Source organism: Microcebus murinus, chromosome 1, assembly GCF_040939455.1.
Source record: "Microcebus murinus isolate Inina chromosome 1, M.murinus_Inina_mat1.0, whole genome shotgun sequence".
NCBI lineage: Eukaryota > Metazoa > Chordata > Mammalia > Primates > Cheirogaleidae > Microcebus > Microcebus murinus.
The window spans coordinates 149,797,440-149,823,515 of NC_134104.1; the positions used below are offsets into that span (position 1 = coordinate 149,797,440).

Consider the following 26,076-nt stretch of genomic DNA (forward strand, 5'->3'; position numbering starts at 1 on the left):
ATTACTTAACTTCTCTAAATCTGTTTGCTCATCTGCTTAATGGGGATAATTATGTATCCCCATTAAGCACTGATATAAGGAAAAAAACTAAACCATGTGTGGAACACATGTTGACATGGTGCCCAGCACTTACGAAGCCAAGCCCTTGAATGAGAACAACTATTCAGAGAGCCTCTTCCCTCATCAGGGCTGTGGGTAGGGTCAGCTTCCTATGAGGAATAGTCTCCTCTCCTGCTACTTGTTAAGGCTATAGGGAGAAAGAGGTGCAGGGTTTTCTGGTGATTTTGAACCTGATCTCTTTACCTAATGTGTATTCACATTAGAACGCAAGAATATGCTGGGTCTTCATGTTACTTGAAAGATTATAGTTTGAAATACTCTATCTATAAAGGAAATCCAAATTAAACCACCTGAAGAGTAGTTATTTTGTTATCCTCCAGTGTATTGGATGGATAGAAGACCCTTTAGGAGTCCCCATCTCTATGCTAGTCTCGACCACTCTCTTCCACTTACTGGGTGAACTTGGACAATTACTTAATCTCTCTGAGCTTTAGTTTCCTCATCTCTAAAGTAGGGATAATGAATAGTACCTACATTATAGAGTGGTTGTGGGTTTTATATTAATATACAATGTTGTATGGTTTTTTTTTGGCTAGGTCTTCAATAAATATTAGGGTTGTCTCCCTCTTCTATTCAAATTCCTTTTGGGTCTAAGTGTCAAACCAGGATATGGGACAGGATAACCAACATTAAAATCTCTCCCTTCCTAAATATTGCATAAATATGTTCAGACTGTAATTGGAGCAATGATTTTTCTTAGACCACTACATTGATGACTTTTCTTTTCCCTTTGTCATCTTAACCTCACTCTCCCCCTTTTCTTTCATAGTTTCCTTTCTCTTAACAAAAATGGAAATCACTTTTATTTATACACCTTCTCCCCAACCACAGCTCTAAACTGACTATTCCATCCATCCAACTCACTGTCTTATCTATATCTAATTTACAGAAGATGGGTAATGAGGTTTCATAGCCTAAAATTAACTAAGAAGTCTGTTTCCTTTCCTGTATTAGTCTACCCAGACAACTCCTCGCTTTCTCCATTTGTAATGTTGGCCAGTGGCTCCTGACTAAATGCTACTAGCTAAGTCCTGTGAGGCTTAAACAGAGGAACTAGGGCAAAGGATGCCAGCCAGAGATAAGGAGAGGAATCAGTCACAAGCTGAAGTTCCCCGTGCTTTCCTCTATTGTGCCCACAGTGGACACTGTTCATTGAACGCATTTTGTTCTATTGTGTCCCCTTCAGAGAGACTTGTAGTGCACCACTTATAAACAGAAGTTGGGCTGGGGATAGCGGGTAAGTTAGGGGTGGTAGTCCAGTAATTAACACATAATGCATGAGCACTGATTTTAAGTAAGTCCTTGAATCAAGAAGTGAAGGGGATCAAAGATGGGATATTAGGCCTAATGATATATGACTTTTTCTAAATTTAGCCCAGTATATAAAAAAATATTTCAGCACATAGTAAATATAAAAATATTAGTGACCTATTTTGCATTCTTTCTTCAGACTAAATCTTTGGAATCCAGGTGTATTTTACACTTAGAGCGCATGCACAACTCAACTCGAACTAACCTTATCATTGACAGTGCTGCTCTCAACATCTCAAACAGATCCTCCGGGTTGCAGGGTTAAATTAGGGCGAGCTTTGGCTGCGAAAGGGACGTGCGATGAGGGGGACAGGATTCGGGAGGGGTTAATCGCAGCTCCGCGGAGCATGCCGGGAGTCGTAGTCTGCGCTCACCTGTCCACGGGGTCCGATGGGAGTTGTAGGCCTGGGCCACGCGGAGCATGCCGGGAGTCGTAGTCTGCTCCCACCTTCCCGCGGGGGCCGATGGGAGTTGTAGGTCTGGGTCCCGCAGAGCATGCTGGGAGTCGTAGTCCGCGCCCGCCAGCAGCTGGGTGTGCGCGTCATGGCCGCCAGCAGCACGCTCCCGTACTTTTCCGCTTGGCCCCAGAAAGTTTCGATTCTGTCCGGCCGTGGACCCACAAGCGCGTAAGTGCCGCAGCAGACCGGCCAGACTCTGGGGGCAGCTGGGCTGCTCTCTATCCCGGAGACGAGGACTTCGCTCAGGGCGCGGCTTGTCCCCCGTTGCCCTTACCGTCCCCGCCCATCCTGGCTTTCCCGCAGACCCTGTCCGAACCCCCCACCTTGCCTAGCGGGCTTGGGAAGCACCTCGGCGGAAGCTGGCCCTGAAACCCTGGCTGCCTCTGTTGGTCGGCTGGAAAGACAGACCCCAACCACCAGTGCCAAGACCCCGCACTGCTGAAGGGCCGCAAAGGAGGCCACCGTGTAGGGTCTTAGAACAAGCCTGGATCCTTTAGCACAGGAGAGCACAGGACCCTGAGTTCCTGCTTGCCTTGTCCTTAGGAAGCCTGGTGTCTGGCTCAGCCGGCCGGGACAGCCCAATGGGTCACTGTGGGAGGCCAGGACTCTCCCCTCCTCCCAGGAGGGGACAGCTTGTTCTTTCAGGCCCATACTCGGGGCAGGGTTCTTTCACTACCCACCGACCCTTGTGCCCACGTGCAGAGTCTCCAGATAGCCCCTAGGTGATCTTGTCTGGAAACACCTGTTGGATGGCTTACGCATTGTCTCTGATGTGGCTGCACAGCACTGGTCTAAGTTCTTTCTGTTGAACCTAGGCTGGGAGCTGTACGGGGAAGGGCAGACTTTTATTTTTTTTATAAAACACCTGTGGTTGACACGTTACCCACATGGCTCACTGTTAATGCACATGTGTTTTCTGAAGCCGCGTTTCCATTGGCTGTCCCCTCCAGAAAAAAAACTAGCACTTGTTGAAACTGCCTGTGTTGGCCAGAGCCTCTCTGCCCCTCTACTTGTCTTACAACAGCAGTTTCCTTTCCTGACAGAGAAATGGGTCAGGGGCTTTTTGGGGGCAGAGGATCAGGGCTTAATCTGCTCACTACCCTCCTGGCGCTGCGGGCCTTGTGGTCTCCTGTAGCAAGCTTAATTCCCCTGCCATCTGCCTAATGCGGCTGGAGCTATCACGCTAAGCTTTTCTGCTTTCAGTGGCTCCCACCTTCTGAAGTGAGCTGGTGTTGACCCTCCCTCCCTTCTGTAGTTGTGCACCGTGGTTATTATAACCCTGGAAATCAGAGTTACTTGTCACAGTGATGGATCTCAGCCGCCTTTGATTAAAAGGATCTGAAAAGGCTCTTGCTTTAGGAAATAAGGTTCAAATAAGGTTAAAAGTATTTATCTTTGTGTATCACTTCATTTATTTGTTAAATTGTTTTTGCTATTTTATTAGGAAAATCCATATACTCAGTTCTTAATATTTCACTTCTATTATGTTTGCAGTTGCTTTAGAGTTTGGTAGCCATCTCAGGCAATGATCCTCTAGCTCTTTGGATGACCTTTGCCCCTTGGGGCTGGGTTTGGAGCACCAGCATGGATTCAGGAGCCAAGATTTTTAGCCTTTTCCTTTTTAGGGAGGATGGTCCCTACAGATGTTTGTGATGAGAGGAACCATCCATAACAGCAAATTCAGAATAGCTGGTGGCTTTGACCCATGCTGGTCACCAAGGCTGTGGGCTGCTGCCTTTAGTATAAAGAGTAGGTGCTTAAGAAATGGCAGTCCCCTTTACGTCCCCCCAACCCTCTTTCCTTTAGGGGAAAGATTTGGCTGATGGGTAACCTGTGTTTTCTGGAGATTTTAAACACAAGATTCGGTTGACTCAAGACCAGAATGTCTTTACACATGAGACAGAGGAAGTGTGTTGTCTAGCTGTTCTCTTATAGTGAAAACCACTGGTAGGAACGCAGAGTTAAGAGCCACATTCACCGCAAGCAGTTCCAGGCAGCAGGTAAGGGTTATTAACTGGCGCCTGTGACCACAGAGGCAACCTGTGAACAAAGATAAGTTGATTATGATCATGTCAACATCTGCTCACCTAGTGGCTGCTGTGTTCTTTCCTTGTTCAAAAGATAAATGGTGTTTTTATTTGTGATCTCAGTGCCAGTTTAAAAACAAATAACAAATCTTGATTGGTATAAGAGCCTCTTTTTGAACAATTAAATGAATCAGTTGGGTGGGGATTAGAATGTTTCTGGTGGTCTACCTGTGGAAACATGGTCTACCTTCTTGCTATATTTTGATAACGTCACTAAAAATAACTGAAGTATTTATTTGCACTATGCCCATAATAAGAGTCTCAGCCTCAGAGCAAATGGGCCCCATGGCTTTGAGTAAACAACAATGTCAGAAGCTTTGCTCACTTGGGCAAGGGGAGTTTTTCTCCTCTTCTCCCACATTGGAACCAGTCAGCCCGATGGTTTTAGTGACTGCCAGTGGTCCCTTCTGTTTGCACTGGTCTCTGTAGCATCTGAAAGGCGCCAGATCCTGTGTCTGGTTGGGCTAGATCCCATTTGCAGGGCTGAGAATGTGTGCACCAGTGTGGTTCAAGGACAGACTTAAGGAGAGTCTGTGGTTTGGTTATAGTAATGTGGCCCTGTGGCTGGTTCCGGGGCCCAAGGGCTGGTCTGGCCAATCACCTCGGGAGCCTGGGGTACAGCTCTTTTGGCCTGTGGCAGGAAACGGAGTTAGGGGAGCTCTGAGCATTGGGGGAGTTGAGGGGGGAACTTGGACCAAAAAGAACATTCCAAGGAAACCATTAGCATGCAGGGGGCTAGGCCAAGAGGAGAATCCCTGTATGAGGTCCAGGATGGGACTGGACAGTGGAACCAGAAGCAGTGGTTTAAAATGGAGCTGGAAAGAGTTTCCTGACGCTGAACCTGTAGCCCTACGTGCTTTTTCCAGGGCATCTGCAGACTTTGTCGGGAGCAAGAAGGGTGCACTTAGAAGCCTTAGCCAAAGTTCCCCATTGAGAATGTCTATGCTTCCCCTTTCCCACCTCCTCCAAGGGCAACAATCCTTAATCACTCCACATGAAGGAAGGTTACCTCCCTACAGTGTATCTGAAAAGAAGAAAAAAAAAAGAAGAACATGGTGGGAAGAGGTCAAATAATTTCCCCAGGACAGATAGATTGCCTGGAAATAGTTTGGTGAGCTAAATATACCTTGGTCTCACCTAACCATGGCATGATCTTCATTGCTTTATTTGTTGCATAATAAGTAATGAAAAGTTCACAAAATTAGTCTCATTCCAAAATCTGAATAGGGTCCAAATTGACAAAACTCAGCTACCACTGATCAAAGAGAAGAAAATATCTTGTCCATTGCCACAACTCCAGCTTCAGAGCCATACTGGGTCTTGCTTGCCCTTCCCATGTGCCAGCACAGCCCCGCCCCCACCCCCTGCACCCAGGTTCCCTGTGCGGCTCTTGTCACGCTCTTCCCCAAGGAGCATAGCAGAACACAGTCCCGGCTGCACCTCCCCTCCCTAGTTTGGTTGATGGTGCCAGATCCACACTTCCAGGAATGAAGAGAGAACGGCCTTGGGAGGTGTATTAGTTTGCTAGGGCTGCCATGACAAAATACCGCAGACCCAGTGGCCTAAGCAACAGAAATGTATTGCCTCATAGTTCTGGAGACTAGAAGTCCAAGATCAAGTCATTGGCAGGTTTGGCTTCTCCTGAGGGCTTTCTCCTTGGCTTGCAAACGGCCGCCTTCTTGCTGTGTGCTTACGTGGCCTTTCCTCTGAACCTACACATCCCTGCTGTCTCTTGTGTATGTCCAAAGTTCCTCTCACAAGTTCACCAGTCAGATTGGATTAGAGCCCACCCTCACGGCCTCATTTAATCTTAACTACCTCTTTAAAGGCCCTGTCTTCAAGTACAATCACAGTCTGAGGTATGGGGATCAGGACTTCACCCTGAGTTGGAGGGATGGCGTTAGCATAGCCCTTAGGTTAGTGTGGTCAGTGGTAGCGGTGGCATTGGTTATCATAGTCCAGCATGTGGTGAAGAAGGCTTGTGAGTAAGGCTTCCTCATGAACCGAACTGTGGTGCACACTTCCTCCTGTCCAAGCCCAAACCAGAAAGACAGGAGCAGTTGGCCAGAGGAAAGTGTGGGGAGCATGAGCGGACAGAGCACCGTCTTGGCAGAAGGAGCCATCCAAACCCCAGAAGCAGGGCCCCAGCCACTGCAGGGCAGGCCAGGGAGGCCAGAACACAGGTAGGAGGGAGGGTGGGAAGGAGGAGGGACAAGAAGATGGACCTGTCTCCGTGGAGGTCTGATAGCCCAACAATAAAGGCCCTCCCGAGCTGGGTTAAGAGATTTGTACACATGTGTGACAGTAATCACTTGAGCTCTCAGTACACCAGGGGTCTGTTTATAAAGAGAAGCTAGGTAAGGAAGGGTGAAGTAGACACCAGCCTTAATCCACCCCTGAATGATCCTTGAATTATATTATTCCATTCACTCTTGGAATAAAGTAGTTCATAATATTTTCATAATAATGATAATATAATGTCCACAATTACAACTTGACTTCTAAAATACATTATTTTAGTCAACATAATAATTTATGATAAACAAAGGAAAATTGAAAAATCAGAGAAATAGACTTTAAAAAAATTACCCATGTTTCTGCCATTTTAAAATTGTTACATTTTGGTACATTTTTATGTTTCAAGGTTTAGTTTTGTTTGTGGAGCAAGAATCTGTGTGTTTTGTTTTGTCTGATTCATTCATTCATTCAACAAGTAGTTTGTTAAGTGTTCTCCGTGTGCCAGAGCTATGCTAGGTGCTGGGGAAATAATGAACAGCAATGGAGTTTACAGACCGATGGGAAGAACAGAGATTAAACAAAAAATTACCATGGTGGTGCATGGCCCCCAAAGCCATCGAAGAATAACATGAGACTCTACAGTGGGGGCTTAAAATCATGAGCAAGCTACGGTTTGGTGCCTCCTGTGTTCATTTGTTTTCATCAAAGCACGTAGCAGGCCTCAGTGATCTTTCTTACTTGTTTGTAAGCTTACTGGGGTGTTTGCTGTCTATTTCTCCACTGAGCATGAGTTCCTTAAAGGCCAGGGCTCCACCCACCACCCTTTTTCACTGCTGTAGCCCCAGCTCCCGGATCAGGCCTGCCTTCTCATAGTGATGCCAAAAAATACCTCTTACCTGGCTGGCAGTTTGTTAGCACAAACAGGTTACGTGCTGCTTCCTCAAGGCCATGTTTTGTGACTGTGTCATATTCTATCAGGCAGTCAGTTCTTAATCCATAACTGGCTAGATTGTCCCCTTGACACCCTGGTTAGGAGAGTTCCCGGAGCATATGATTTGGGAGATTGGCAGTTTTTCCCCACCCAGGTGGGTTTTGTACTCCCTGGGGCAGGAGTAGAGAACCAGCTCAGTTCTCAGTTGTTTGTGCAGGTGTTCTAGAGACTGCCTAGAATTTCATGCCTGTCATCATCACCTCCTGGATGTTTTTTCTGGGCTTTCCAGTGGCAGGACCTTGTCCCCACAGCCCCGAGTACAGATGTGTGTCTCTTCCCTTGGAGCAACTGCCCACCTTCCTGAGGAAAAACAGTAACTGGCTTCCCCCAGATCCAGAAGCAACCTCTCAAATGCTCAGAGCCCTCTGGACCCTGCTCTCTGGCGTCCGTGGGCAGGAATACTGGCTGGTTTTGTATGTATTCTGGGGTAGTAACCAGGGACTCTGCTATTGGTGGTGGAAGGGAGGGGACCAAGAAAAGTTTCGAGAAGCAATAGCAAAATCCAAAGTCTTCATTCCTTTAAGAAAGAGAGAAGATTGCAAGCAGGAAGGAGTCTTTGGGAAAGATGACCCAGGCATGCAATTGGGGAACACTTTAATTATAGGTCCAAGGGGTGGGGTCACTTGATGAGCCTTTGCTCACATAAAGCCTGCCTCAGAGCTGGCCTCTGGCAAAGTCCTGAGCACTCTCCTAGCCACTCTCTTGAAGCTCTGGTGAGGGCACCAACTGCTTCAGCGCCTGAGCCAGCAGGACCTCCAGGCCTTCAAAGCTACAGGTACCAGCCCAGTACCCTTGCTATAGATGGTAACTAGGTAGATGCTCTTGGGTGTAGTGAACCAGGCCAAGGCGATGGACTCTTCTAGAAAGGCTTTTATAACCATCCTGGTCATTAACATTCTTTGTTGGTCAGGGCAGAATTTACACCTGGTGTGTTCCACCTTATTTGGACCTGGGGGAGGAATCCAACTGTGGGGTGCTCTCTCTGGATCAGTTCTTGGCTGTTGGGAGGAAAATTTTGAAGGCAAGGTTGACTTCCACACCCCCAACTTCCTCCTCTCCTTGTGATCCTTCTTATGTGGCTACTCAGCGCTGCTTTGCTCCTGCCTGAGCCAGTTTCTGGGCAACATTATGAATATTAGTCATTTGCACCATAGTGTAAATAAGTTTACATGAGTCAGCCAGTGTCTTTGCACTTAATTTGAGACTAAACTGCTGTCTCTATTGTTTAAGGCAGTTAGGGCATTTTGGGCAGGTATAGAAGAAACTTGGAGGTCACAGAAGGTCCTTTACCTCTAAAATGATATCTATGCCATGGCTGGGTATCAGATACTAATCCCAGGTGATAAATAAGAATTTTTTTAAAATGCATTTAGTCCCTTTTCCTCTTTTTCAGAAGATTGGTTGTTTTCAGACATTTTGGATAGTCTTAAACATACTTTTGAGTTGTTGACAAAAAAAAAAAAAATCGTGTGCTCCCAAGGATTTTATTAGGTCATTAAATATGAAATGTCCAATTTCTAATCAAAAGGGTAGTTTATATCTCAAACAAAAACCAGTACAATTAATCAAAGTATGAGCCTAAACTATCAACACAGCTTTGCCATCTAAACGGTAGCTTGTTTATGCCAGCAGCAAAGAAGCCTAGAGAATGAGTGGCAATGAAATTGCAAAAGGCATTTTCCACAGCTTGTTGAGAATTGAATTCATTTTTCCTTGCAAGAAGTGGTCCAAATCCTGGAAGAAATGATAGTCAGTTGGTGCAAGAAATAGTGAATATAGTGGATGCAGGGAGTTTCCCAGTCCAGCATCTGTAGTTTGAGCAGCATTGTTTGTGTGACATGTGTTTGTGCATTGTCTTGCAAGAGGATTAGCCTATCTCTGTTGACCGGTCTTGGCTGCTTAATTGCAAGTATCCTCATCCTTTTGTCCAATTGGTTGCAGCAGCCATCTATTATAATCGATTGACCAGGTTTCATGAAGCTGCAGTGGATAATACCAGCAACAGACCACCAAACAGACACCACTAGCTTTTTTCAATGAATATTCAGTTTTGGACTGTGTTTTGGCACTTCATATGTATCCAACCATTGTGCTGAACACTTGTGATTGTCAAAAAGAATCCATTTTTCATCACACATAGCAATATGGTGTAGAAATGGTTATTAGCCTTTATGTCGTGACAGCAAAGAAAAGCAAGCTTCCAGATAATTTCTCTTCTGATGCTTATTTAATTCACGTGGAACCCATCCATCCAGCTTCTTTACCTTGCCGATTTGCTTCAAATGGTCCAATGTTGTTGGAATAGTAACGTCAAGCCTTGCTGCTAATTCACACATAGGTTGAGATGGATTCGCTTCCACTACAGCTTTCAGCTCTTCATTATCCACCTCCGTCTCAGGTCGCACACACGGTTCATTTCAAGATTAAAATCACCAGAACAGAACTTCTCAAACCACTGACATATTGTGTGTTCATTAGCCACATCCTTCCCAAACACTTTGTTGATATTCTGAGCTGTCTGCGCTGCATTGGTTCCATGACAGAACTCATATTAGAATATAACACGAATCTTTGTCTTTATCCGTGGTTTCACAAAAATGGCTTTAAAAAATGTGAAAGATAATCACAAGCCACAGTGTGCTCTTGAAAGACTGAGGATGTACCTTCACAATAAACATGAAATAAGAAGTGTCAACGTGAAATGTGTAGGTTATCAACTGTCAAACTTAGTACTTAAGAAAATTGGACATTATGTACTTAATAACCTAATATAAAATGAATTTCTCTGATATTTGGAAGAGATTGCTAGAGATAGTGATGAAGGTTTTTATCCATCCTATAACAAGGGCCCTGGGTTAAAAGAGGTGATTGGCAGTTTGGGGGCCTTGCAAAGTGTGGGAGTCCTGCAGTGCTCGCTGTGCTGAAGCAGCCGTGGTAGTGTGTACAGAAGCTGCGTGTCTCCTGAGTTAGGAGGACAGTTTGCTAATGGGTTGTAGATGTCAGGATCAGGCTGGTGCATGCCAGAAGTCTCTGATCCCTCAACCAAAGGGCAAGCTTATCTAGAGACACAAGGAAGTTGACCGTGACGTGGAGAAAGATAGTGCCCCATTCTGTGCCTTTCGTTGGTTAGTAATGACCTCAAAATGAGGGCAAGATGCTAAGACTGTCCATGAAAATAGCAAAGAAACTCTGATTTCCTTCCTGAATTCCGGTGAGGTGACGACCCAGAGCCATGGTGGAGAAGCTCACCATGACCCACAGGCCTGACAGTCAGTTGCTTGGGGCTCTTTACCTTGGTGGTGACACAGGCTCCAGAAAATCAGCTTGTGTAATCAGTGGCTGGGGACAGCTCACCCATGACCTGGATACTTGACACCAGCTGAGCACACTCTGGGGTCAGAGAAGGCCTCCTGCCTCGGGCTGACACAAGGGCAAGGTCACCAAAGCACCAAGAAATCTTAAAGGAGCATGTGGCTGTGTTCAGGCTCATCATGCTAAGATACTGGTTCTGGTTCACAGACATTGTTTCCCTTGTGCCAGACTCCGAATAGGGCTGGTTTCCAGAAAATCCAGCTGGTTTCATAGTTCCTGCATTGTCCCGGCCACAGCCCGCATGAGTGACTCAGGATCTGTTGTTGCTATGGCTTCCTTCCCAAGCTCCACCCTCTCCCGCATGCTTGCGGCTCACCCTGGTCTTAAGTATGTACACGCCCAGTGGACTGCGTTTGAGCTGTCATGGGGTGTTAGTCCAGCCATCTTCTTCCACGATTATTTCTCCCAGAAACTGCAGCAGCCAAGTGAGGGGAATGCAGGTAGAGAAACAGCCTCTGCTTTTGCTGTGCCCTCCACCCTGGTGCCCTTTCCTCCTTGCTTCTCTTCAGTGACCTCCTGTTCGTTTTTCAGGCCTGACCATCACACAGTGCCAACCCCCCTCTCCCTTCCCCAAGCAGAGGTAAATTTTCCCTTCCTCAGATCCCATTGCATTTTTTAAGAAATTCATCACAATGCTGCTTTATTAAAAAAAGATATAATTTACAGTTGCGTGAATGGTGACAAATATGTTTGTCAAATATACATAGTCGTGTAACCACTACCATAATCAAGATGCTGAACAGAATTGCCCCCCAAAATTTCCCTGTGCCCCTTTGTGGTCAAACCCCCCTTCTTCCCCAGCCCCTGGCAGCCACTGTTGATTTCTCTCCCAATGTTTTATCTTTGCAAGAATGGCATATAAATGGGATAGCGAAGGATGCAGCCTTTTGAATGGCTTCTTTCACTCAGCGTAATGCATTTGAGGTTCATCCATGTTGTGCACATCCATGGTTCGTTCTTTCTCGTTGCTGAGTGCTCAGGGCTCTTTGTTCATGTCTCTGCATGGGTCTCTTCAGCTGTCTCTGAATATCTGATATTTTTCCTTCCGTCTCCTTGGTGGGTAGCCGAGCTCCTCCAGGGCTGGACCTTGTGTGCCTCATATCCCCAGCCTGTGTATAGAAGGCACTTGACAAAACATTGTGCTGGGGGAGCTGTGTAGATATCAGCCCCCAAAGGTATAATATAAGCTCCAGCTGTTATTAATATGCAGCAGTTTTGTTTCCCTGTGTAGTTGGATGCCTAGTGTGGTTACATGCTGAAGGGGGTAGCCATCCCATCAGCTGGGGTGAGTGGTGGAATTTGCAGTATGATTTTGCCCTTGTGTACATAGAAGGGCCTTTTGGTATAACATTCCATGTTCAGCTATCTGTGTTGTTAATCCATCCCAAATCGATGTGTGTTGACTCACCAATGTAAAGACGTGTCTTTTAGTTTTATCGACAGTTGGCAGGTGGGAAGTGTTCTGAGATACAGATAGCTGCCAATGATGAATGGTGGATTGATGTCACCCATGTGGGTAGAGTCACCATCCCCCAGAGACCTCCTCTAGTCACTCCAATTCTGTGATGTTAAGGGCAGCATATTCCATGGCACCTCACTCCCACTGGATAAAGGTAGATATCTGCAAACTCAGCAGTTGGACTGGCTGTTGACCACTGCCATTGTCGCAGCCCAATCTAAAAAGACATGGCCATTCGCCACGGATGGCAGGAACAATAGCCTGTGGGCACAGACACAGGTGTTTAGAAGGCATTCTCTAGGACAGATCTATTCCTTGTAACATTATTACTGATGTGTTTTCTCCCATAGACCCTATTAGGGAGGCTGCTGTAGGTTTCAAGGTTGGTTTACAACAACACACATGGCTTCCTTTCCCAGGAGCGGCCTAACAGCTAATTGATAAATTTCCGGCCTCGCCCATGTCATTCACACTATGATGGCTCCAGCGGATGCCGGTGTCTTCGCATGATGGTATCACAAGGCTTTCAGATCTCCGTCAAGGAGCACAGTTGGGGTCACTTCACCTTCAGCCACCTTCATGGCACCCTCTGGCACGACAAAGCCTATCTATTGGGGGGGCACCTTCCAGCTCAATTTTAGGGCCACATAGCCATCACCACTCATCAGGTCTATTGGTGTTTTCAGGAGCACAGTTTGGCCATCTGCTTTAGGGGTACAGCTCGGCACCTTAGATGTAACTCTGAGATTTTGTGGGGCCTGGTTTACAGGCCTTGCCAACCACTCACAAGGAGCAGTGTTGTGCTTGGGAGCAGGTGACCCACTCAACACCTGTATAGCCCTCCAGGAGATTCTTAGTCCAGGACCTTAAAAAGCTGTGCTAGGATGGTACACAGATGAGTTTTTTGGGTTTTTTTTTTGAGACAGAGTCTTGCTTTGTTGCCCAGGCTAGAGTGAGTGCCATGGCGTCAGCCTAGCTCACAGCAACCTCAAACTCCTGGGCTCAAGCAATCCTTCTGCCTCAGCCTCCCAAGTAGCTGGGACTACAGGCATGCACCACCATGTCCGGCTAATTTTTTGTATATATTTTTAGTTGGCCAATTAATTTCTTTCTGTTTATGGTAGAGACGGGGTCTCGCTCTTGCTCAGGCTGGTTTCGGACTCCTGACCTTGAGCAATCCGCCCACCTCAGCCTCCCAGAGTGCTAGGATTACAGGCCTGAGTAACCACAACCCACAGATGAGTTTTTAACAAACCATTTTTTTTTTTTAAATTAAACCTGCCCCTGTTGAATTATATGGCACATGAAATCTCCAATCTATGTTTTGTTCTATTGCCCATTGCTGAATGTCATGTCCTGTGAAATGGGAACCTTGGTCACTATCAATCCTTTAAAACCCTTTAGGAAAGGAGCAAAAATCAAAAACCAAAGGCAAGGTTACAAAATTAACTTATCTATAAGCATTGAGAATCTTGTTTTTAGTTGCAGACTTGTAGGAATTTTGTTATATAAAACTGTAACCATTTGAACCTAAGGATTTAGAGACTTTATCAGAATTTTTGTGTGTGTGGTCTCTTTTAAAGAATTAAGCATGTTTTAAACAAAAAGCTTGTAAATCATGTGTAGTTCTGATAATGACAGGAAAAGGAAGCTTACAGGCAGGTAAACATTGAAATTATTTAGTAACAAATTTACATTAATTTACATAGAAACAAAATTATTAAATGAGTCTTAATGTCTCTGAATATAGGCCTGGTCCTTTGTCTCATGTAAGTGGTTTATTTTGATGTCTTTTCCTGGGTCTGAAAATGAGGCTTGGGTTTGGTGTTAGATACCGCTGAGTCAAGGCCCCGTAACTTAACAGCACAAGGGTTAGTTAACAATATTCGATACAGTTTTGATTTGATTTGAGGATGTTTGTCCAAGATGTGAAAAGACTCAAAACACCTGTTCAAAACAGAAACACAGGTCACTGTAAAATAATAGAAATTCATTAAGAGCAAATCAATAATTTTAAGAAAACCTTGTTTTAACCTTGTTTTCCCTTTCAATTATAGTCAACTTGAATCATACAATTTTTTTTATAAATTGTTTTTCATGAAACTTATAACTTACACAGACCATCTATGTCTTACTTGTACTTTCTGTTTTGTCCTAAACTTCCCTTTCTTAAATAACCAGTCAGTTTATTTTAGGACAAAAACTTAACATACAAGACACTTTCTCATGCAAAATTATTCCCTTTTCTTTTTAACCTCCCTCATTTAAAACAAATACATCTTGGTATCCTTAACTTTCTTCACATCTCTCTTTTATTTACTAGTTTCTTTTTATCTTTTTTATATACAACATATGCATGTAAATGTATATGCATATATGCTAATACTTTTTATCTCTGAAATTTAGCCATGAGATAACAATATAAACTCATCAATTTGCAAAAGATGATTGGATCCAAATTGTTTTTGCCCAAATTAGAACTTGGTCACATGGCTAAACTTTAGTTGCCCTAATAGGTAATGTGATAAAAACTATAGACCAAAGTTTTAGCTCAGGTAGCTTCTATGTTTGAGTTTTTTGGGGTTTTTTTGAGACAGAGTCTCACTTCTGTTGCCTGGGTTAGAGTGCCGTGGCATCAGCCTAGTTCACAGCAACCTCAAACTCCTGGACTCAAGAGATCCTCCTGCCTCAGCCTCCCAAGTAGCTGGGACGACAGGCATATGACACCATGCTCAGCTAACTTTTTCTATTTATTTTCAGTTGGCCAATTAATTTCTTTCCATTTTTAGTAGAGACAGGGTCTCGCTCTTGCTCAGGCTGGTCTCGAGCTCATGAGCTCAAACGATCCTCCTGCCTCAGCCTCCCAGAGTGCTGGGATTATAGGCATGAGCCACTGCGCCTGGCCAGCAGTTTGAGTTTTTAAAAAAGCCTCTTTTACCCTTTTTTTCCCTTCAGTTTCAAATTAGTTTTCAATGTTCACATTATAGCTACAACTAGCTGCTCCAAAAAATATCTTGAATTAGTGATATCATAGACACTTTTTTCTCAACACCAATAACTTAGCAACTCCAGTTTCAAAGTAGGCAGAAAAGAAAATAGAGAACAGACTCTACATTTTAACTTTTTAGTGGCAGATTGATCATTTGAACTTTGAAGAGGTTGTAAAAAAAAAGTATTTTCTAAATCAGTTAATTTAGCAGTGTTGTATTCTCTGACTGTCATGGTTTCATTTACCAGATCCCCATTTAAGATATGTTGTTGTGCAGCATGTTGCATTTGCGGTTTAGCTTTTTCTTTGAACTAGATGTCTGACATGGGATATTTTCCTGGTTCTTCTATGACTTTTATGTTATTTCATTGTCTTCCTCCTCCCAAAGTTTCCACATCTTAGGTTCCTACCCTGCCTGGGCTAAAAATAGCTCACATTTGCCATGGGGATTCCTCCCTCCCACCAAGCCCCTGAAACGGACATGCCAGAAATTGACAAGATATTGACATATCTTTCTCTAGGTGTAATTCCTCCTTTAGCTTTTGTATCTCTTTATCCTGTTCCAGCTGTCTACCCTGGATAGCCTAATTGCCCAAAGCAACCCACTGTAGCTGTCACCAGTTTGCACATCTTTATCATTCTTAAGCACTTTCATTTCTTGCAGCAAGCATTCAATTCTGACCGGCATTTTCAGGGCATTCACTTACTTCCCCAGTGGCAAGCACTGATCAAGTAACCCAGCCAACTCCACTCCACATGGATTCCCCGGATGCCTATCCCAGGATTCTCTGCCCCCCAGAAACAGGGTTGGCCCCGCAGGCGCCCCTTCTTTACTCATTGTTTGAACACTCAGATCCTGCTGCTACGACAGTTGTTTTGTGAACGTCCCTGGATAGTATAGAAAAACTGCCTCCCAAACTGAGAGGTAACCGAGTTAGGTGAGTTTATTAGATGTTACTTGCTAGGATGCTTGCTCCGGGGTAGCACAAGAGTTTTTTCCACAGGAGCTTTCTAGATAGCAAAATCTGCAACAGCCCACCCTTTGGTGTTGCCTTAAATCCCTTCCCAATGAGTAATACAAAGTTTTTAACATTGTGTCTCTGTTCACAGTGAAACATATCACACAGGCGCAAGTGCCGTCATCATAGGCTGTCATGCAACCCATGTTATGTTAATGATATTACAATTGCCCACTAAGTGGGGATTTTAACATTGCAAGTAGCCAAGGGCACGCACTATAGGACAACCCGAGCAGCCCTAAAGCAGTCAGGGCCGGTTTGAACTGGCTGTTTCTGGAAGGCAAGAAAGTGCTGGGCACTTTTCTCAGACCGGGTAGTTATCCTGGTACCTGCTCAGTCTGCTTTGTAACAATTGTGCCCACTCAGGCTAGCACAGTGTTTCTGTTATGTGTTGGAGAACCTGCATTTTTTCTCTCAAGCCCTCTTGGGCCTTGTTTGCCCTGAGTCACAGCTGTGGTGGCTTATTAGTTAAAAATAGGCTGTAGGCATTTCCACCCTGTGACAGGCTCTTCTGCTCAGCTGAGGCTGGAATGTTTGTGTAAATATTTGGAGGAGCTTGTGCGTGGGCCCATTTCTGTCCCAGGATCTCTTTGCGTGGACTTCTGGGACGGTGAGTGGAAGACGGCATTTGGTCAGGGTGGCTGCGTGCTATCTGGGAAACGCTGGAGTTCACAGTGCTTCCTTGAGTGGTGGAAGTGGCTGGTCATTTGCTGTAGTGACAGTGGCTCAGGCTTAAAGCGTTAGCAGGACTTACTGGAAAAACCGCTGGGTTTGCAATCAGACTGACCAGGATTCAAATTGCAATTCCACGTACATGACTCCTCTGAGCGTCAGTTTCTCTCTGTAAACAGGTACAGTGGTGTCTGCTACCCTAGGCTGACTGAGAATTAAAAGTGATTGTGTATGTAAAGCATGTAACAGGGCCCCGCACACAGTGGGCTCTCATTTACTTATGGTGGCTGCTGCTACAGCCATCTCTAATCTGGCCATCTGCTTTGCCCAGCAACATTACAGCGTTGCATTGGACATCTCCGGGAAGAAGGAGAAATGCTGAAAGGACACAGGAATGTCCAAGTGCATGTCCAGACCTCTTTCCAGTGTGCTCACTTCTCTTAACCTTTGTTGGCCTTCAGCTACTACTGTATCCTTAAACCACTCCAACAGCTGCCTAAGTAGGGCTGGTAACTCAGGACTCACCAGCCCGGAGAGGACTGTAACCAAGCTTAAAATAGAGACTTGTCCCTTGGCTGGCATGAAGGCTGCGCAGGCCGCTGGACAGCCGACTCGGTGGTGTCTGCACTCCCAAGGCTGAGCTGGACTCTGGGCAGCTGGAGGCTGCAAACCTCCCTCCTGGGGGGACCCCGCCAGCCAAGCCAGGCTTTCCTTGGTCCGGAAGACCTGAGGGTAGGTGTCCTCAGCCTCTCACCCCCCAGCGCCACCTGGCCAGAGACTACTGACCATTCGTCGGAGAAGGAGAGCCTGGGGGAGATACGGGATGGGCTCAGGGAGACGCGGATCTGGTAGTAGCTGGCACCCAAGGCTTAGCGGAGCTGTCTGAATCTGGGCTAGACAAGTACTAGCTTTTGGTATACGTGGGTGGAGGGAGCACCGGGTGACGTTTTTAAGGAAGGAGAATGAGGCAGCCCTGCCCGAGAGGCGAATGGAAGGGGAGCTCAGAAAATGTACACCGCACTGTTCGGTTGATCTTGTTTCTTGTTAACTCCTAAACCAGGTCACTGTGTCTGAATATAAGTGTGTCAGAAGCAAACCAGAGAGTGCCCACAGGGCAAGGGCCCACACAGAAAGGTCGAGCCCTTCTGTTGAGGGAAGATACCCAGACAGGGTGACCTTTAGGCCCAGAGCAGAGTTTCTCCATTATTGTCTCTAAATGGTGTCTGTGCCTGCTTCCTCCATGCCTCCTCTTCCCCTGTGCAGGTGCCACCATGGGGTCTGACCACTGCTGACCAAACGGCCACGGAGGGCTGAAGTTCTAAGCCTCTCTCCGGACCCAGGCAGGAGGCACAGAGCCAGGAAAGGCGGACTCAGCATGGCTTCCACCAGCGCAGAGAGCCAGCTCCAGAGAATCATCCGAGATTTGCAAGGTATGTAGGTTGCTAGGCATACCGTGTTTGGTCCTAAGGGCTTCTGACTGTGCTTTTACTGTTGCCAGTGGAAATTCAGCCCTTTCCTCTTTCTTCACCCCGGGGGTAATTGTAGCCCTCAGGTCATATTGAAATATTTGGGGCTGACATATCCACGTTGTGTAATGCTGGGAGAGCTTGCCTGGCTCTTCTTTCAGAGCACTGTAAAGCCAGTTTGTAAACAAAATTATACACCCCTCTCCAAGACCGGGTCTGATTTCAGTCTGTGTGTGTGTATGTGTTTTCAAGCCATCACAAACCTCTGGGCTCCCATGAAGTTGGCTCCTATGGGGAGGAGCATTCTTCCCTCTGAGCAGGAAGGCCAGTTACCTGTCTGTCTTGTTTTGCTGCCCCACTGGGTCCTGGCTGGCAGATGGCCATACCCTGGGATACACTCCAGTTCTGGGCCTGCGGCCTCTCAGACTTCCCTAAGCAATGAGAGAGACTGGACTTGTAGCCCCTATCTCAGTGGAGAAGGGCAAGGCAGGGAAGATGCAGACAGCGCTGCGTAGACTCAGGAGAAACAGATTGTTTTCTTACTGGCTGCACATTGCAAGTTTTACCCTTTCAGATGATGTTCCAAGGGTCAGAAGTTTTCCATCCTCTACCAATCCCCAGGATTGGTCTCATAAGCCTGTTTGGAACTCCAGCACCCTGGATACAGCACAGGTGTGTCTGACCACTTCTCCGTGCCTGCAGAGTCCACAGCGGCACTTTCTTGACAGACTAAAGGCTCAGGTTCCTAAGTGCTCAGACACCAGATATTGGCCTCGTATGGCCACAACGCAGTCCTCATTCTGAGGGTCCAAAGTCAACAGGACAAAATCATTTTCTCAGGCTTTTTATTTTGTGTCTACAGTGGCTTGGGCCTCTGATAGCTAATAATTACATGGCATTCCATATGTAGTAGGCACTGCCCTGCGCATGTCTTATGGAGAGTAACTCATTGAGTCCTCACGTTTGGTCTTACGAACTATATGCTGTTGTTCCCGTTTCGCAGATGAGGAAACTGGCACAGACAGATTAAATAATTTACCAGAGGTCACGTAGCCAGTCAGTAGCAGAGCCTGGGTTTGCAGACCAACAGCCCGTGCTATTAACCACACTGATCTACTTCTAGATAAAACATCGAAAATGTTAGATGCTTTTGTAAAAAAAATCTACAGAGAGAGGCAGAGAAGGTAAAATGACAGCCCTGCACATCTGAGTTTGCCACTAGCCTTCAGAGGTTTCTCCGCAAAGTAGGCAATCTTTTCTGCATTTCAAAATCTGATTCTCAAGGATAACTTCAGGACCCAGTGGGAGGGAAGAGAATGAAAGAGAGTACCTCAGGTAGAGCTTCTGATCTAGACCATTGTCTACCCCAGGTATTGGCTGAGTCTGGTCATCCTGACATCCTGGGCAGGTCTCAATGTCCTATACATAGGCCAGAGAGCACTTTGCTGGGAGTTCTTAAAGGTGACATTTCTCAAGACCCTTCACTTTGATCTGTTGATAAATGTCTTAATAAGCATATAGATCCATGCATCTACCATGAGAGTGGTGTCCTTAACCGAGGCTCAGCCTAGCCCACTTGTCCTCTTGGTGACTACAGTTACAGGGACTTTGGAATCAGGCAGGCATGGGGTCAGCTTCTGCCTCTACCTTTTAACCCTGGAAAATGTTGGACAAGTCCCTTCACTTTTCCAGTGTATGATTGCTTCCTTCATGTGCCAGGTGGGTTTGATGATAACACCTACTTCTGAAGATTGTTGAGAGAATCAAATATGTAATCCCTATAAAGCTGTTATTGATAAGTAATACATATGGATTATCAGCAATTAGAGCTGACAATTTCGTATCTCATATCCAAACTCATCTTCTTTCAAAGTTTCAGGTATTAGGATTAGTGGTATTAGGATTACAGTTTTTTCTCTTTTTTTTTTGTATTGTTGTATATAGATTTCCTAAGAACATGTGCGTATCTTGCTTCTATGATATGAAAAAAAAAAGCTATAAAATGTTAGAGAAAGATATACTCATATCATTTTGAACACCATGATTTTACAAGATCCCACCAAAGCATGTAGTATGAGAGCCCACTGGAGGAAAGGCCCCAGTGTGTTGAAGGGCTTACCTTTCTTGTGCCTTTTTCAGCTGATTCTTTGTTTAACATCATAAAAATGTTTATGGACCTTTTTTTTTTTCCAGTTAAGCCCATTTTGGTTTTTGATTTGAAATGCCTCAGGGCTGACATTTATTTGAATTTATTGAATCAAATCAGGTTATGAGTGCTTACCTGGTCTGAGGAGGAAGTCTCCGTGTCTTTCCCAGGTCCCCGCACCCCTGGCTGTCAGTGCCAGCCATGGCAGACACTTCTAGAAGGGCACAACTGGACAACAGTCCCTTGGAAAAATTAGTCCCAAGAACCTTTGCATCTTAGATGTGTTGAAATAAAGCAATCCCTGCCTCACAGTTCCATATTAAATGAGAAATATGCATGAAGGCCCGGCCCCTTGTGGGCACTCAGTTAACAGAAGCAGGTATTGTCATCGTTGGGATTGTTACTGTCTTTACTATCATTTGCACACAATGAGTGTTCTCAAAGCCTGCACTTACCTGTACTGGGCAGTAGGGCTAGAATGAAGAACAAGAAACATGGCCAGAATAAAGGATAAAGTTTCATGGAAGTCAGTATTAGGAGACTAATGATTCATCCACATAGCAAGCGTTTGTTGACCAGCCACTGCATGTAAATTACTAGCCCTAGGTGGTGGACATACAGGGATGAACAGGAAATGTGCCCAGTCAGCAAGCTGCTGTAAAGTATCTGTGGGCTGTCAGGACATTTTAACACTCTCTGACTTGGATTTATATCCCATGGATATTTACACGCCATGCCCTTCTCCACTTCTGAGCTGCTGTGCGTCACTGACCACTCACTCCTCATGCTTCCTGAGGTTGTCATTGCTTCTCTCCCTGAGTTCAGGCTCTATCTGGCTATATGTTCCTGTTTGTTGTCTTAAAGATGCCGTGACAGAACTAAGCAAAGAATTTAAGGAAGCAGGGGAGCCCGTCACAGATGACAGCACCAGCTTGCATAAGTTTTCTTATAAACTTGAGTATCTCCTGCAAGTAAGTGACTCCCATAACGTGTTGATTTTTGCACTGTTGGCTCTTGTTTGCTTCTTGGGTGACTCATTGGCATTCAGGATGTAGTTCATAAAGTTCGGTGGAGCCATTAACCCTCGTGGTTAGAGTGAAGGGCGGGGCAGTCCCCAGCGAGAGCTTGATCTTCTAAGTGTGATTCTCTGGGAAATCGGAATATTGACCCTTAGGAGGGTTTTGGGAATGGAGAACATTCTTCAGACATTTTTTTTCATCTTAAGGCAGGTCACAAGGTCATAGTATAACAAGGACCTTAACTTTGGGGCAGTTACATACCATTTTGAGAGTTTGGTGAAAGCTATGGAGTCGCTCCTCCATTAAATATATGTATATATTATAGTTATTTTATAAATATATATATGCACACGTATGTGTATATATATATACACACATGTATGTATATATACACACCACAATTACACATTTTTACACCAGTTTTCAAGAGCATGTAGACCCTCTGAAGATTATCCATGGACCCCTGTTTGAGAGCCTTGCCACTCAAAGTGCAGGCCACAGACCAGCAGCGTCAACATCACCTGGGAGCTTGTTAGAAGTATATTCTTGGTTCCCAGCCCAGGAAATTTCCTTTTAACATATTCATGTTGTAACTCGTATGCCTGCTTAGTTCGAGAAGTACTGATGTAGAGAACTCTGCAGATATAGAAAAATAGATATAACTGGAATAGGCAGGAAGGAAATGTACCATAAGTTACTGTATTTTAGGGTAGTGGCATTAGGATTATAATTATTTTTTTTTGTATTGTTGTATATAGATTTCCTAAGAACATATGGGTATCTTGCTTCTACGATATGAAAAAAAAATGTTATAAAATGTTAGAAAAAGATATACCTATATCATTTTGAACACCATGATTTTACAAGATCCGACCAAAGCATGTAGTATGAGAGCCCACTGGAGGAAAGGCACCAGTGTGTTGAAGGGCTTACCTTTCTTGTGCCTTTTTCAGCTGATTCTTTGTTTAACATCATAAAAATGTTTATGGACTTTTTTTTTTTTTCCAGCTAAGCCCATTTTGGTTTTTGATTTGAAATGCCTCAGGGCTGACATTTATTTGAATTTATTGAATGTTTATTAAAACCCGTATTAAAACTATGCACAGAAGGCCCCTGAAGGGATAAATCTTTTGGGGCCATTGTTATTCCTCAGTCTCACTAATTGTATGACCTTGAGCCAGCTACTTAACCTCTCACAGCCTCAGTTTCCTCATCTGTAAATTGAGGATTAAAATGTCCTCATTTTGGGATTTAACATCTTGATTTCGCCAATAAATAAAAATAATGCCAATAAAGGGCCTCGCCCAGTGCCAGCACCTGTAAACCTGTTGTTATTATTTAAGTGGTAGGATGAACGGCAGTGGGTTTGAACTCCCTCTCTCTGTCCCTTTCCCTACCCAGTTCGATCAGAAAGAGAAAGCCACCCTCCTGGGCAACAAGAAGGACTACTGGGATTACTTCTGTGCCTGCCTGGCCAAGGTGAAAGGAGCCAACGATGGGATTCGGTTCGTCAAGTCTATCTCAGAGGTAAGCTGAGCGGATCGGCCGAGGACCTTGCGCCTTCCTCTTGCCTATCTTAAGTGTTTCCTGCAGAGACCTTGGCTGCAGAGAGCCAAGTGAGGAAGTCAGGGTTTACTGGTGGCAAAGAAGTAAAAGAAATCCAGTCCAGGTAGAGTCAGTGCCCACTGTGCTGTGGCTCGAGCTCAGGGAACGCACTTCAGTGAGTGTTTCCCAAGCAGAGGAATGCCGAGCCCTGAGTGTACATTAGCCCACACCTCACATATCACCCAATGGGGTGGGCCGCTCACATTGTAAGTCTCTGCTCATGGACCCCTTGGAAAGTATACAGCACAGGATACTGCCATGTTTTTGAAAAACTCATTTTCTTAGATAAAATTCTTAGAGTTTGCCAGGCTGCTTTCCCTACAATTTGCCCAGCAAATTTAGATTTGAAGTGAGAGTGATATGGGATCTCCAGAGACATTTCTTAAAATGCTGGTGTGCTAGGCCGGGCGCGGTGGCTCACGCCTGTAATCCTAGCTCTCTGGGAGGCCGAGACGGGCGGATTGCTCAAGGTCAGGAGTTCGAAACCAGCCTGAGCAAGAGCGAGACCCCGTCTCTACTATAAATAGAAAGAATTAATTGGCCAACTAACATATATATAGAAAAAATTAGCCGGGCATGGTGGCGCATGCCTGTAGTCCCAGCTACTCGGGAGGCTGAGGCAGGAGGATCGCTTGAGCCCAGGAGTTTGAGGTTGCTGTGAGCTGGGCTGACGCCACGGCACTCACTCTAGCCTGGTCAACAAGCGAGACTCTGTCTCAAAAAAAAAAAAATGCTGGTGTGCTAAGCAACTTCTCACATTCACTTCTGAGTCCCCAAAAGCAGAATGCCATGGCTTTGCCCTTTTACAAAAGTCCAGAATGACAAACACACACTCTCCTATCTGCCTCTCCTGCCCTTAACCCCCAAAGAATCTCTCTTCCTCCTTCTCATTAGCTTAGCCCATCCAGGAGGGAAGAACTTTGCATATTAGGGAGCAAATAAACCCCAGAGGACATTTGTACATTTCATCTTTCTTTTCAATATCTCTTCAATAAATGTGAAGTCACTTTAAAGCCAACATACGTGCTCCTTGGCTGGCCTCCCACACAGGCCACAGCCTTAGGTGTTCTGGGAAAAGCCCGACCACGCCAGCTGGAGCCGGATGTATTTCTTCTTATCAAGAATGATGGTGTTAGATACACCTACGTTGAGGGCTGAGCATTTCCCACCTTCTGCACCCTCTGACATCTGAAAAGATGAGGAAAGATCCTGGCTCTGAAGAGTTTGTTTTGCAAGTCTCTTTAACATCTGTGCAGTGTGGGCAGCTCTTGTGCGTTCTTGCCTGGTAGGGTACTCAGGTCCATGATGTGCGGCAGTGTTTTTATTTCAACACATCATAAAGCTGGAAGGGGTTCTCATTGTCACCTTCCTTTCTTCATTCCTCAGCCACTGTATCAGAGCAACTAAGGCCTTCAACTTTATGACTTCAGATGCTGAAGTCTGGAAATAAATTTAGTTTTCATTCCCATTCCCCAGGGTTATGAAATACTTGCTAAAGACACATCGACTTTTTTGGCTGGTTTCCTCTTCTTTTCTCATAATGCAGGCAGATCTTTAGATAGTTCAAAGCCATGGAAACTGAATTTCTAGAAAGAAAAAGCATTCCTTGCTCGCATGAATTTTGTCTTTTTGGTGGCTCTGCGTCCCATAGGATCTAGTCGTTTCACTGTGTTGAAGACTGCTCTCTGGGGCATCATTGGTCGGAATGGCTTAGGACATCTCTAGGCTAGGTGAGTAGCTGGGTACTTGGATGACTATTAATAATTGAGTGCCATTTGGGTCTTAAAGCGAGAGGGTGAGAGTTAATGGATAAGAAGCATTTGGATAAGGCCCCTTTGGGGTAGGAGGCAGCTATTTGGGCTAAAATGGGTGAAGGTTCTAATAAGCCATTTCCAGAGGTTCAGTTTGGACTGTGTTTGGGCACAGTTTGGACTGTGTTTAACCAGGATGAACAGTGTATAGCTTGGCATCAGGCTCACAACACGGTGGGCTGATTTAAAGCAGAATCAGCTCTCGTGCACCCTGCAGATTTCCTGTCCTTAGTTGTATTGCTTCTCAGCATAATGTTTATGGGTTCTGATTAGATGCTAAAAAATTAGGGAATTAGGTAGTGAAAGCGGACCCATGATCTCAAAAAATAAAGAGGCTGTGCAGTATTTGATTTGCAGTACAGCGGAACTATTGTTCTCTTCCTCAGAGGTGTTTAAAAATACCTTTTAAAATAAATATCTCCCTTTATTATAATCAGTTCAGTTAATAGGTTTGATTAAAAATACAGCCTCAAATGTTTACCATTAAGAAAGTTTTACATTCTAAAGGTGGTTATAATGGCCAGTTTGCCAGAAATAAGGATAAGTAACTACCTCTGGGAGCTTACAGACATGGGCTGTTATGTGAGGATCTTATAAATTCTGCAGGGCCTGTGTAGAGGGCTGTGTTTGTATGATTGGCATGCTTCATTTCACAATGCTTGCTCAGCTGTTGTCAGCTCCCTGAGTTTCCTGGTTATAACCACTGAACACTTTGTTCTCACCTCACTCATCAGAAGAAGAAGTATTTGGACGTGGAAATGTCATCAAGATTCTCCCCTGGGCCTCTGTCGAGATCAACTATCAGTAGACATGCCACGGTGCTTTATGTAAAGCTAGGAAGTCAGGCTGCTGCCTGCCTTCACTTCCAGGTGTCCTGGCTATACCCACAAAACACACATGGCGAGATGTCTTACAGCCTCTGTTATTTAAAAGGTTTAACACCTTTTTATTTTTTAAAACCACTTCATATTATGTTATTTTCTGAGTCAGCAATAAGAAGGTGCTAACAGGTACTATTAATATATAGCAGGATGTTTACACTATTGCTAATGTGCCAGTGCTTGAGGCTGTACTGCATGTTTCCTGACTCTATCTAGTGCCATGATGGATATCTTAATAGTGCGGGGTGTTGGGTCCCTCTTTGATCAAACCACTGCTACCCCTTTCCTCTGCCACATATACGCTCATTAAGCATTTCTGACCTTTGAAGGGGTGGGAAGGGTATTGGTCCGGCTTACCCCACTCAGAGCCAGAGCCTGATAGAGCAGGTGCGTGTGGTAGGCTGGGAGGTTTTGAATTCCTGTCAACTTCCT

At 45.1% G+C, this 26,076-nt stretch overlaps 1 protein-coding gene across 3 annotated transcripts in view; it reads left to right on the forward strand.

Moving 5' to 3' along the window:
* The first annotated feature begins 1,953 nt into the window (after positions 1-1,953).
* The window catches only part of FYCO1 (FYVE and coiled-coil domain autophagy adaptor 1), an 81,059-nt gene continuing 56,936 nt past the window's right edge, over positions 1,954-26,076 (forward strand). For 2 of the 3 annotated variants that reach the window (XR_012921314.1, XM_012770309.3), the window contains exons 1-4: positions 1,954-2,057; positions 17,980-18,146; positions 21,193-21,299; positions 22,749-22,874. Coding sequence is in view for 2 of the 3 variants with exons in the window: in XM_012770309.3 (XP_012625763.2) it covers positions 18,092-18,146; positions 21,193-21,299; positions 22,749-22,874 (288 nt within the window). In the remaining variant the exon portion in view is untranslated. Of the gene's footprint in view, positions 2,058-17,025; positions 17,449-17,979; positions 18,147-21,192; positions 21,300-22,748; positions 22,875-26,076 lie in introns of those variants that run through there. The other variant, XM_012770310.3, reaches the window with a different exon arrangement.